Source organism: Ranitomeya variabilis, chromosome 3 (assembly GCF_051348905.1).
Source record: "Ranitomeya variabilis isolate aRanVar5 chromosome 3, aRanVar5.hap1, whole genome shotgun sequence".
In the NCBI taxonomy this organism is placed as follows: Eukaryota; Metazoa; Chordata; class Amphibia; order Anura; family Dendrobatidae; genus Ranitomeya; species Ranitomeya variabilis.
The window spans coordinates 210,977,566-210,991,043 of NC_135234.1; the positions used below are offsets into that span (position 1 = coordinate 210,977,566).

At 41.3% G+C, this 13,478-nt stretch overlaps 2 protein-coding genes across 14 annotated transcripts in view; both read right to left on the reverse strand.

The window, feature by feature from the left end:
- KLHDC8A (kelch domain containing 8A) overlaps positions 1-13,478 on the reverse strand; it is a 501,637-nt gene that overhangs the window by 286,985 nt on the left and 201,174 nt on the right. The gene's annotated exons all lie outside the window — the stretch shown is intronic.
- LEMD1 (LEM domain containing 1) overlaps positions 1-13,478 on the reverse strand; it is a 131,064-nt gene that overhangs the window by 69,140 nt on the left and 48,446 nt on the right. For 2 of the 13 annotated variants that reach the window (XM_077295108.1, XM_077295102.1), the window contains exon 1: positions 11,249-11,332. The exons of 9 other annotated variants lie outside the window; for them this stretch is intronic. In XM_077295108.1, coding sequence (XP_077151223.1) covers positions 11,249-11,275 — 27 coding nt within the window. In that variant the 5' untranslated portion in view covers positions 11,276-11,332. Of the gene's footprint in view, positions 1-11,248; positions 11,333-11,437; positions 11,586-11,713; positions 11,797-13,478 lie in introns of those variants that run through there. 2 more of the 13 variants (XM_077295106.1, XM_077295105.1) reach the window with 2 other exon arrangements.

The window sequence follows — 13,478 nt, forward strand, 5'->3', positions numbered from 1 at the left end:
TTAATGTGTGATAAAATAATGTTGAATTAAAGAATGATGGAATAATATACGTGTCTGTGGCGGTTGTAAAAGTCCTGCATTTGTTTCTTACGTGTCTTGGGATAACCAAGAAGATTTTTATGGAAAATTTCATAGTAGTCCAATATTGGCACAATTTTGCGCTGTATGGTTATTATTATTATTATCATTATTATTATTAAAGTAACACCCGGAAAATAAAATACTGTGACATATGTAAAACATTATATTCAATAATATTCGTATTTTTTAAAGGAGAGCTGTCTATGGGTAAGAATAGTGTACATTCAGAAACAGCAAAGAGAAATGAGTGCAGTGGTAACGCTCAGCGAGCTGCGCTAGAAAAATCCGGAGAAACACATCTGTTATACAAAATGTTTAAGGTCAGCAAAACATGGTTTCAAAATGATTGTGTGCAAATAGCTGGCACAGGCACTACGATATCCGATGTCAATAAAAGAGAATAAATATTGTTGGTACACTTTTGATATTATTATCAATTTGTTGGAAGCGTATCAGTAATCAATTTAATACATTTTGATTCGCTATGCTTTTGGTGTTATGTCTATTTAACACGCTTTATGCGATTTTAATTAATTATCTGGTGGTCAAATAAATATTATTGGCACTATAGGTTTATGAAAATGTCAATAAAAGAGAATAAATATTATTGGTACACTTTTGATATTATCAACTTGTTGGGAGCGTATCAGTAATCAATTTAATACAATTTGATTCGCTATGCTTTTGATTCGCTGTGATTTTGGTGTACTGTCTATTTAACACGCTTTATGCGCTTTTAATTAATTATCTGCAGTCCAAATAAATATTATTGGCACTATAGGTTTATGAAAATGTCAATAAAAGAGAATAAATATTATTGGTACACTTTTGATATTATCAACTTGTTGGGAGCGTATCAGTAATCAATTTAATACTATCCCACGCGTATCAGTAATCAATTTAATACATTTTGATTCGCTGTGATTTTGGTGTACTGTCTATTTAACACGCTTTATGCGCTTTTAATTAATTATCTGCAGTCCAAATAAATATTATTGGGCCTATGAGTACAGTGGTAACGCTCAGCGAGCTGCGCTGGATCGGAATGTAATAATGAGTGTTCAGTGATAATTGATTTGATTTGTTTATTTGTGATGTATTGCGGATTTCAAGAAGTAGCTTTTGATCTAATTGAACAGCGAAATTTATTCACATTACTTTTTTAGAAAATGTAATTGATTTTGTTCAATAAACGTTATTACTTTTATCTGAAAAGTTCTCTCGTTCTTTATTTTACAAAGATCAGTACTGTTTATAGTATCAAACTGTCAATAAAAGAGGGTCCTGCCTATGAAAATGTCAGCAGCACATCTTATAGTGGTTAAATGACTTGTAACAAAATATTGTTTTGTAAGAAGTTTCACATATTTGGTAAACACCTCTTAACACGCACAACCTGACATCTAGTTAGTGGTCAGTACAGACACATTTTAACAGCTGCTAGCAAGCGGAGTGTTTGTATCTGCAGCACAGAAAATCTTAGCAGCTGTTAGCAGTTATAGTACCCAGACTTCAAGCTCACAACAGAATAATACCAAGGTTTCAAAATGATTGTGTGCAAATAGACGGCACAGGCACTACGATATCCGATGTCAATAAAAGAGAATAAATATTGTTGGTACACTTTTGATATTATTATCAATTTGTTGGAAGCGTACCAGTAATCAATTTAATACAATTTGATCCGCTATGCTTTTGGTTCGCTATGCTTTTGGTGTTATGTCTATTTAACACGCTTTATGCGATTTTAATTAATTATCTGGTGGTTAAATAAATATTATTGGCACTATAGGTTTATGAAAATGTCAATAAAACTGATACATACTGGTACAGCAAGACATGTAATGTGATAGTTAGACTCTATTTAATACAACATATAATGAATAAACAGCATGGTGTATTATAAAACACAATTTTGTGTCATTTTAGTGAAAAATTAACTAATAATTATACATAATATGTCTTTTAAGCTAAATCATGCATGTGTACATACATATTTAATGTTTTTGCTTTTTATATTCTGTAAGAATTTTTATATTATTGAATTGTCTTTGTCAAAATTTGACATTGTTCTGTCAGAAATGATCGTTTTAGCGAACAATTAACTAATAATTATACATAATATGTCCAGAATATGCTGTACTTGTCTGAAAGTTTCACACTGATAGCTAGCAGTATTGCTCTGGTTGCAGAATGCACTCTCAGCACAAATACATATAGAAGCACTATTCACTATATGTGAACACTGTGTATAAAATACACTGCTCTGATGTTGGTGAATTGGCATATCATATCTGTATTTTATCTATTAACCACACGAGCATGTAGCCCCCGTATCACACATAACACGACCTCTTAAAACTCATGAAAATGAGAAACTGCGTTATAAGCTGAAAAATATGCTGTTTCACTCTAAATGTGCCGTGGCCAACTGCACTTGTCTTCACTCACGATTATTTCGTCAACATTTTCAAATTTACCGCGTTCTAATTGCAATTATCAATTTAATCAAAACTGCGCTTGTCTTCGCTGATCTAACTAGTTGTTTAAATTCTTAGAGGACGTTCAAGGTGACAGTTGCTTTGTGTGACAGCTGCTAGCAAAATTCTGTGTTTTCTCGGCTAGTGGGAAATCTACCATGCTTTATTTCACACAGTAAACTATTTTTAGCCAAACTCTGCTTGCGCCGTTATTTGGGGTACCGGAGAAACAGCTGTGGGGAGCCCCACAAACAATGGTTTGAATCATACGCGGTCATTTTCCAAGCACCGTGATCGCCGCTGTTAGGGTAATTAAGTAGGAGACAGTATTCCTTACTTAAATGCAAAGTTGTGTGGCCGTTAACTAGACAGACAGGGTTTCTGCAGTTAGAATGTGTTCAGTGATAATGAACCACAACTTATAGTGTATAAATAATCACATTATTTTGTAAGACGTTTGCTGCTGTATAACCAATGTGTTATTGAATGCGCGTGCTTTTATACTGAGTTGTGTTTATTTACAATAAACATCTTTTTACTTTTACACTACCCCAGACTTTTGCTTTTTTATAAACGTATAAAACACCACGATTCATACCTGCGAATGTTGTAATATGATCGCACACATAATGCGCCCATTATAAAGCACCTATAAATATAAAACTCTAATATAAAACAATTACGGGGGTAACAGGCATGTTGTAACATGCCCAGGGGCATGTTGTAACACGCCCCGGGGATAACAGACATGTTGTAACATGCCCGCATACATATATATAAATATAAAACTCTAATATAAAACAATTACGGGGATAACAGTCATGTTGTAACATGCCCGCATACATAATGCGCGCATTATAAATCCCCTATAAATATATAAAACAATTACGGAGATAACATTCACTCTATTAACAAATTAACATTATCAAACTATATAAAAAGGGAGGGGGAGCTGCCACACAGCTGCTGTTAGAAGACAAGGAGGACAGCTGGCAGGGGGGAGGGGTTACACACTTTGATACAACTTGATAGGGGCGTGTCCACCTGTCAAATTGAGTTTGACGAAAGGTCCCCAACTTGATAGGGGGCGTGTCCACCTGTCAAATTGAGTTTGACGAGTAATACCGATGCTACACTACTTAGAGACATTTCTTACTTCTTGTGTGTCACTGTTCTCCACTGCCCTTATCTAATCTTATACTTGGTTAACCTCATGGTGCCCCAACCCCCCTACTTACAATGTATGAAACTGAAAGTGAACATGTGTTGCAAATTCTTAGTAGTAAATCTCCTCCTCTAGACTAGATGTTTACTAGGTGTGCGTCTTCCAAGCATCTCACAGCTGCGACTCAGAAGAGGAAGACTGTAAGAAGTATTATCCTTTCAACAAACTTTGCATCAGTTAACTGTGAGTACATGAGGAATAACAGTATTACTGACCACTATATCAGTTGTACGACCTGGCAATAATTTTGTACAATTGTTTTTAGGAAAAACAATTGTCATTTTTATTGTGAATGCAGAATTAAAAACCTGAGAATGTCAAAGAAGTGTCACATTAAATCAGCTGTATTTGAACATTTCACCATCACTCAAGATAGAAAACATTATGTCTGTCAGTGTATGACAAATGATCCAGACGAAAACAAATGCTGTGAAGCCAAGATCAGTGCATATTCAGGCAAAGATAAAAATGCTCCTACCAGAGCTTCTAATCTAAAGAGACATTTACAGCGCTTTCATCCAGAAGTACTGAAAGCAGTGGATGAGAAAGACTGCATCCAAACCAATGAACCAGTGCCCAGCTCTTCCAGCCAAACAAAGGAGCAGAGAACTTTGCAGCCATCAGTTGCAAGATATTTTGTCAGTGACAAAGTTACTGTGACAATGACAGTAGATACATTTAAAAAACAGATCATAGAGCTTGTTGTAAAGGATAGTGTGCCCATTTCATTATTTTCACGACCAGCTTTTGTGTGTCTAAATGGGGAAATGGCCCGCAAGCTAGCTGTTTCTCTGGAGAGAGAGAGTGTATTAGAAAATTAGTAATCGAAGAAGCTTTTAAACAAAAGGAAGAACTTAAAAAAAACTCTCAAGGGACGCTTTCTGTTTTTTAAAATGGATGCCTGCACACGTCACAGAGTGAACTATTTTGCCATCAATGTCCGATTTGTGACAAAAATGAAATAGTTACCAAGACATTGGCAGTAAAAGACACCAAAGCTCATCACACCAGTGAGTTTCTCCAGGTCTTGGTGGAAAAGGTTCTGCAAGACTATGAACTTAAAAAAGAGCAAGTTCTTTCTGTCGTAACTGACAATGCTTCAAATATGACAAGTACTATTAAGCTAATGAATGAGAGTAATGATGGTGACCAGCAGCTAGAACATTCTGGGTCCACAGACACAGAAATGTTTGATATAGAGGAACACAGTATTGTAACTGAGGAGCAAACTGAAGTTGCTTCAGATGAACAGCAACATGATAGTTTAGATGATCTTGTTGAAACTGTGTCAATACGTTCTTTCATTCATCACATGCGCTGTGTTGTGCATACGCTACAGCTGGCTATAAGAGACAGTCTGCAAGAAGGACATGCTGCTGCACTGATTGGCAAGGTGAGAAAATTGGCTACTGTTGCCAGAACCCCTAAAGTTGACTCAATTTTGAAGAGACATGCTGGAAAAGGGGCAATTATTGATCAAGCCACACGATGGGGCAGTACTTAGGGCTGCTTTCACACATCAGGTTTTTTGTTTCAGGCACAATCCGGCATTTTAGAAAAAAACGGATCCGTGTTTTTTTTTTACGCCGGATCCGTTTTTTTCCCATAGAGTTGTATTAGCGCCGGATTGTGCCTGAAGGACATGCGTTTCATCCGAATTGTGCCGGATCCGTCCCTTCAGGCTTTTTTGCCAGACACAAAAAACATCTACTGCAAAGTTTTTTCTGTGCAGCGAAAAAAAGCCTGAAGGGACGTTTGCGGCAATAAACGTATGGAACGGATGTGTGAATGAACGGTTCCGGCTACCAAATTCGTTTTTTGTACACTTAGCATGCCCAGAAGCTTTGCTCTCTCTCTCTTCAAAAATCCATGCGCAGTAAAGAAAGCCAGATGCGCCGGATCCAGCTAAAAAACGGATCCGGTGCATCAGTTTTTTCAACATTTACGCCAGATCCGTTTTTTGCAAATTTGCCGGATTGTGCCTGAAACAAAAAACCTGATGTGTGAAAGCAGCCTTACTTAATGATTCAGCGCTTGGTTGAACTGAAAACCTCTCTTGTAGACATGGCTAACCCTCAACTGATGCTAAATGAAAGTCAGTGGAATCAGGTGACTGAGCTGCAAAAATTGCTAGAGCACCCATTTACAGTGACTAAAAAAATTACAAGCAAAGGACTTAACTCCAGGTATTTTCTTAAAGGAGTGGAAGAACCTGATGTTTCGCCTGTCCCAAACAGGAGGGTTAATTGCAAGTGGCATTGCTACATCAATGAAACGGAGAGAGGAGCTACTATAACAAAATAACATTCTTTTGGCAGCTGTTTATGTAGACCCAATGCATCGGATTCTTCTAGATGATCAACAGCTAACTAAAGGAAAAGAAGCTCTGTTTGAAATAGCAGTAAGGATGAAAGGGTTGCAGAACAGTCAGGAGGAACAAGAATTTGGTCGTCCTGCCACATCTTCAACCTCATCAACTGATGAAGAATTTAATTTCGAAAAATATTTGGATCACAAGGACCGTGCAAAGCGTTCCCGCATAGAAGAAGAGTCATCCCCATCAAAGAACACAGCCAGTACATTTCAGCAGAATTTTTCATGTGCACTAAAAGAAATTGAGAAATTTGACCGTTCATCAAAAATAACAGTGCAACAAGCGATTCCTCTGTATCCTGACATTGTCAGAGATGTTGCCCGAGTGGTTACTGCTTTGCCACCAACCCAAGTTAGTGCAGAGAGGTTGTTCTCTGCTCTCAAAATAATTAGATCAGATTTGAGGGCATCCATGAAGGAGGATCTGACAGAGGCAATACTTTTTCTGAGGACAAATTTATAGATTTCTTCTTATTAACTGCATAAGTGTTTATTGCATATTTACTTACAAGAGTTTAGAAAAGTTTATAAAAGTTATTTGCTATATTCTAATAAATATAGTTTTTGCTCTAAGTGGTCTTATTACTTATATGATGGTGAGAAACTGAATAAGCACGATGTTAATATTTTACAACAGTAAATTTATTGTTACGAATTGGCCATTTATGAAGGAGTCGGAGTTGCAACTGTGGCTTACCGACTCCACAGCCCTGGTCCAATTTATACGGTTGTGGAAGCGAGCCCTTTAAAAACAGGTGGGCGTCTCAGACCTGTGACTCTCGGGGAAAATCCCATACTCAACCGTTTTATGGATTATACTCGGCCATTATAATCTATGGGGATCTGTGTAAAACAGATGAAACATAGAAGACAGACTTTGTACTTTAGAGTCACATCCATTTTTATGTAATACATTGTTAAGAGTCAGTTGATTAAAAAAAAAAAAAAAGTTTAATTTACCTGCTTCAGTGGAAAAAAAAAAAAAATGTTTCAAAGGGCTCCCTTCTCACTTGCGAGAAATGCGTCCGAGTCTCGCAGGTTAAGGCTGTGTGCACACGTTCCAGATTTTTGCATTTTTTGCTATAAAAACGCGATACAAACGCATACATATGCATCCCATCATTTAGAATGCATTCCGCAATTTTTCTGCATATGTTGCGTTTTTTCCAAAAAAACGCATCGCGGTAAAAAACCGCAGCATGTTCATTAATTTTGAGGATTTCCCACTATATTATTGCATTGGGAACCTTTGGAAAAATCCGCAAAAAAAAACGCACAAAACGGAAGAAAAATGTGCAAAAAAAAAAAGCATGCGGATTTCTTGCAGAAAACGTCCGGTTTTGTTCAGGAAATTTCTGCAAGAAATCCTGACGCGTGCACATAGCCTAAAACCCTGCTCTGACGCCGGCACTCCAGAGCGGAGCGTGCAGCTCCATGTATTGCTGTGCGGCTGCACGGTCCACTCTGGAATGCAGGCGCAAGAGCAGGGTTTTAACCTGCGAGACTCGGACGTATTTTCGCCATAAAAACTCATTAATAATGCATACATTATGCATCCTATCATTTAGAATGCATTCTGCATGTTTTGTGCACATAGTGCGGTTTTTTTCCGCGAAAAAAACTCATTGCGGTAAAAAAAAAGCATGTTCATTAAATTTGCAGATTTTCTGCGTTTTTCCCGCAATTCTATGCATTTGGAAAAAAACGTGTCAAAAACCGCAGAAAAAACGCATGCGGATTTCTGACAGAAATGTCTTGTTTTTTGTCTGGAAAATTTCTGCTAGAAATCCTGACGTGTGCACATACCCTTAGGGTTTTACTCACACGGCCATGTTGACACGTTGGTTGGCTGAAAACCACATGAATCTCGTGCCACAGTGATCTGTCCATGGTTCTCCTACACAATCACTTAGGCTGTGTGCACACGTTGCTGATTTTTCGTGATAAAAACACTATAAAACCGCAAAAAAAAAAAGCATACAATATGCATCCCATCATTTAGAATGAATTCCGCAATTTTTGTGCACATGATGCGTTTTTTTCCGCGAAAAAAAAGGCATCGCGGTAAAAACGCAGCATGTTCATTAATTTTGCGGGTTTTTTTTGTGGATTTCCCACTATAAAATACATTGGGAAATGTCTGGAAAAAAATGCACCAAAACGCTGTAAAAACGCGCAAAAAACGCATGCAGATTTCTTGCAGAAAAGTTCAGGTTTTTCTCAGGAATTTTCTGCAATAAATCCTGAATGTGTGCACATAGTCTTAATCTTGCAGGGAAACAGCTGTGTCACCTGTGGACCTTAGGGCTGGTCAAAATCTGCAAAACCACAGGGCCATTTTGATCAGCAGTATGGTCTTGCAGGTGACAGCAGTTTCCTTGCAAGATTAAGCGATTGGGAACTGTGGAAAGACTGCAGCAGTAGAATTGTTGTGGTTTTTGTGTTAACACCACCTCTAAGGGTTATTTCCAAAATACACTGTGTTCCAAATTATTATGCAAATAATATTTCCTCATATTTTCTCTAAATTACCTATCTGAATTGCAGTCATTGTTATTTTCCAGTCATCTACTATTCTAGTATAATTGCAAGGTTTTGGAACAAACTGCCTATGAAAACAGTATCTTTTTAAAAAAAAAATAAACACTCAAAATGCATGTTCCAAATTATTATGCACAGCAGAGTTTTCAAACTTTTTTTTTTTATTTTGAACAAAAAAAAAAAAAAAGGTCAATTGTGAAGTTATAAGCATTATCAGCTTATTACAGAATGAAATCAGTTTTCAAGTGAAAACTTTATTCTAGGTGATGTTACATTTGCACATAGGACCCCTTGTTCGAAAGAAGCTTCTGAACTCTCTCGTCCATTGAATTTGTCAGTTTTTGGATGGTTTCTGCTTCAATTGTTTTGCATGTGGACAGAATACCCTCCCAGAGCTGTTGCTTAGATGTGAACTGCCTCCCGCCATCATAGACACTCCTTTTGATGATGCTCCAGAGGTTCTCAATGGGGTTGAGGTCAGGGGAAGATGGTGGCCACACCATAAGTTTGTCCTCTTTTATGCCCATAGCAGCCAGAGATGCAGATGTGTTTTTTGCAGCATGGGATGGTGCATTATCATGCATGAAAATGATCTTGCTGCGGAAAGCACGGTTCTTCCTCTTGAACCATGGCAGGAAGTGTTGTTTTAGAAACTCCACATAGATTATGGAGTTCATCTTTACCCCTTCATGGATCATAAAGGGGCCGACAATCTCTCTCCCCATAATTCCAGCCCAAAACATTACCCCACCTCCTCCTTGTTGGTGCCTTAGCCGTGTTTTCATGGGGTGTCCATCAACCAGCCATCCTCCACTCCATCCATCTGGACCATCGAGCGTTGCACGGCACTCATCGGTGAACAAAACAGTTTGGAAGTCAGTCTTCATGTATCGTTTGGCCCACTGGAGCCGTTTCTGCTTGTGTGCAGTGGATAGAGGTGGTCGACAGGATGGCTTACGCACAGCTGCAAACCTCTGAAGGACCCTGCATCTTGTTGTTCTGGGGACGTTGGAGGCACCAGCAGCTTCAAAAACTTGTCTGCTGCTATGACAAGGCATTTTTGCAGCTGCTCTTTTAACCTTACGCAATTGCCTGTTGGAAAGAGTCCTCAATTTTTCCTTAGCACGCATGTGTGTGTGCTGGGAATCAGCTACATACTTCTTGATTGTGCGATGATCACGATGAGGTGTCTTGGCAAGGTTGATTGTAGTCATGCCTTGACCTAAATACTCCACAATTTGTTGCTTCTCAGCAGCCGACACATCCTTTTTCTTTCCCATTTTGGCAAAAAATGTAGGCTGCTTAATAATGTGGAACAGCCTTCTTAAGTAGTCTTGCCTTTATTTGGACACACCTGCCAAACTAATTTGCACAGGTATCTGCAATTGCTTTCAGTGATATTAAGAGCCCTGACACACATCACCATCAATGAGTTTAAATGACAAACAAAAAATTTCTAACCTTATCACTCCTAAACTCTTTGTGCATAATAATTTGTAACACAGTGTAATAAAGTTATCCTCTATCCAGTCTCTAGAGAACTGGGTTCGAGAACCCGGAAACCATGGTCTGCAGAGCCCAGTGTGGAATAGCAAATCGATGCGCATGCCCGACCTCGGCTCCATTCACTCAGAGATGCGCATGCTCGAACTCCGCTACATTCACACAGATGCGCATGCCCAACCTCGGCTCCATTCCCGCAGATGCACATGCCCGACATCGGCTCCATTCCCGCAGATGCGCATGCCCGACCTCGGCTCCATTCCCGCAGATGCGCATGCCCGACCTCGGCTCCATTCCCGCAGATGCGCATGCCCGACCTCGGCTCCATTCCCGCAGATGCGCATGCCCGACCTCGGCTCCATTCCCGCAGATGCGCATGCCCGACCTCGGCTCCATTCCCACAGATGCGCATGCCCGACCTCGGCTCCATTCCCGCAGATGCGCATGCCTGACCTCGGCTCCATTCCCACAGATGCGCATGCCCGACCTCGGCTCCATTCCCACAGATGCGCATGCCCGACCTCGGCTCCATTCCCACAGATGCGCATGCCCGACCTCGGCTCCATTCCCACAGATGCGCATGCCCGACCTCGGCTCCATTCCCGCAGATGTGCATGCCTGACCTCGGCTCCATTCCCACAGATGCGCATGCCCGACCTCGGCGCCATACACTGCCTGCCATACAGAGCCCAGCACAGCGCTCTGCTATCTCCAGCGGAGGTCGAGCATGACCACTTCTGCAGAGTCCCGGCCTTCAATGGAGTAAAGTCTAGTTCCTGGGGTTTCAGGGTCTGGGGATCACGGAGGGTCCCAGCAGTTGCACCCCCAGCAATCAGTAAGTGGTCCCCTAGACTTTGGGTAGGGGGTAATTTGTTATGTGTGGAATAATCCTTCAAGATTGCATGCACGATAGCTGTATGGTTTGGAAGGGATAAACACGTTATTATGGGACACAGGGTGGGCAGGAGAGAAAGGGGTGACGTATTGGGGGAAGGGGCCGACTACTGCCATGTACAGACTAGGCCGGCAGTGCGCTGGCGCTTACCATGCTGCTCCCCTCCCCTGCGTGCATGTACTGCCGTGCGGCCCCTGCCTCCTCTCCCTGTGCGTCCTGTCAGCAGAGGCCCCGCCCTCTTCTGCTGTACACGCCAGGCCCCGCCCCTCTACAAGTGCCTGCCCACGGGAGACCACAGCGGCGTCACGGCGTGGCCGACCGCGAGCCTAGTCTACTCACTGCACTGACGGCGTGGGGTGCAGCTACTGCACTACAGGTCCCAGCATGGCCAGGCAATAGGGAATATTGCTGGTCCGAGCTTCACGGGCTGTAACTTCCTGTTCATGCTGGAACCAATATGGCTCCGTTGCACAGCAACTCATTCAATGCAAGTCCAAGACAGGAAGTATCTTGTGTGCTACTGTGTACAAATAGAGGTCTGAAAAATATATTGCTGTAACCGAGGCCATTACAGTCACGATATCAGGAGAGAGGCCAGTCACGCTATCGGGATACCTCGTTACAGGAGGACTCCAGCCTGCAGCCACAGTGCGCTGAGTGAGGAAGGCTGCTCAGGAGCTCCCCCTGCAGGTGCCAGCATGCATGGCATACAGCAGCAGAATGCAGCCCACGTTCAGCATTTGCTGGGGTTTTCATGCTGCCAGATGTTACAGCATAGTGGATAGGATTTCTAGAAGTCCCATCCACAGTGCGTGTACCTGCGGATCACCCGTGGAGACTGACATGCAAGTGCGTCTTACAGATCCGCAGCATGGCAATTTCTCTTGCGGAGATGCTAACAAATTTTCACAATAGAATGTACTGGATGTAATAAATCCGCACGGTTCACAAAATAGAAGGCAGCGAACATACACTACATCCAAAGCGCTGCTACCTCTGGTTGTGGTCATTGTTAGCCTCACAGATCCAATACATTCTAGTGTGGACATTTTGGTTGCGGAGAATAGCGTGTGCACAAGAGAAATTGACATGATGCGGATCTGAAAGATGCACTGCAGGTTAGTTTCTACAGGTGTACATAGGATTTCTAGAGATCCCATCCACTATGCTGTAACATCTGGACGCTGCATAAATACAAGGTGTCAAAGCCGCAGCAAATCCAGAATGGAGGAACGTACCCATATACTTGTATTAATGAAGAAAATCTACCTGTGTAAAAAACGTGAATGCGTGTCAGCCAATTTGCATAATGGGTGCAGAAATGGTGCGGACATTCTGCAACATCAAAACCGCAACAGATCCCGGGGAACGTGGGAAAGGAGTGTTACACCTGTCATGGATATACAAGTTCCTGGAAACACAAATATCAGCTTGAGCCACAGTCTTGTTCTGCATCTGACTTAACGGGAAAAAATATGTACGTATATTCAAAATCATCAATTTACACTGGTGTGCAACCAATCCACTAGGTGTTGTGGTTTCAGTTATAAAATGGAAACCATGACACAGATAATAATAATAATAATCTTTATTTTTATATAGCGCTAACATTCCGCAGCGCTTTACAGATTGCACACATTATCATCTCTGTCCCCATTGGGGCTCACAATCTAAATTCCCTATCAGTAGGTCTTTGGAATGTGGGAGGAAACCGGAGAACCCGGAGGAAACCCACGCAAACACGGAGAGAACATACAAACTCTTTGCAGATGTTGTCCTTGGTGGGGCTTGAACCCAGAACCCAGGACTGCAAGGCTGCTGTGCTAACCACTGCGCCACCGTGTTCCCCCAAGATGTGAACAGTATGCTGTATCTGCACTGGTTGTGCACTGTGAATGAGTGATGCTTCGACTATTCATTTCCCAATAATCTTCGAGTATAATCACCCAACAAATGAACATAAAATGCTTGTTCATCGGGCGATAGGATGATTTTTAGTTTGCTTAAAAATCATCCTGTGTAAACAAGACTTGCTGGGTGAAGAATGACAGTCTGTGCGTACAGAACAATCCATTACTGATAGTTTTGTGCATATGGCAAGTGCTATTAAAAGGGTATCCTTGAGCTTGGATCATGGGATAACAGCAGGCAAACTCCCAGCGATCGGGAGGTTCTCTTCTATGCCATGACAAATAAATGTAGCCTTTTGTCAGTAGTTTAACGCTGGATAAGAAACCCACCCGTCCTATAGTGGGTACTGCGGTCAGAGGACACCCTTTTACGGTGTTGCTTCAAATGATCATGAGTCGCCCGCCTGGGCCATGGGGTACTCTGTAACGGGTTTGGTCTTAAAGGGGATGTCACGGTGGCTGTGACACGG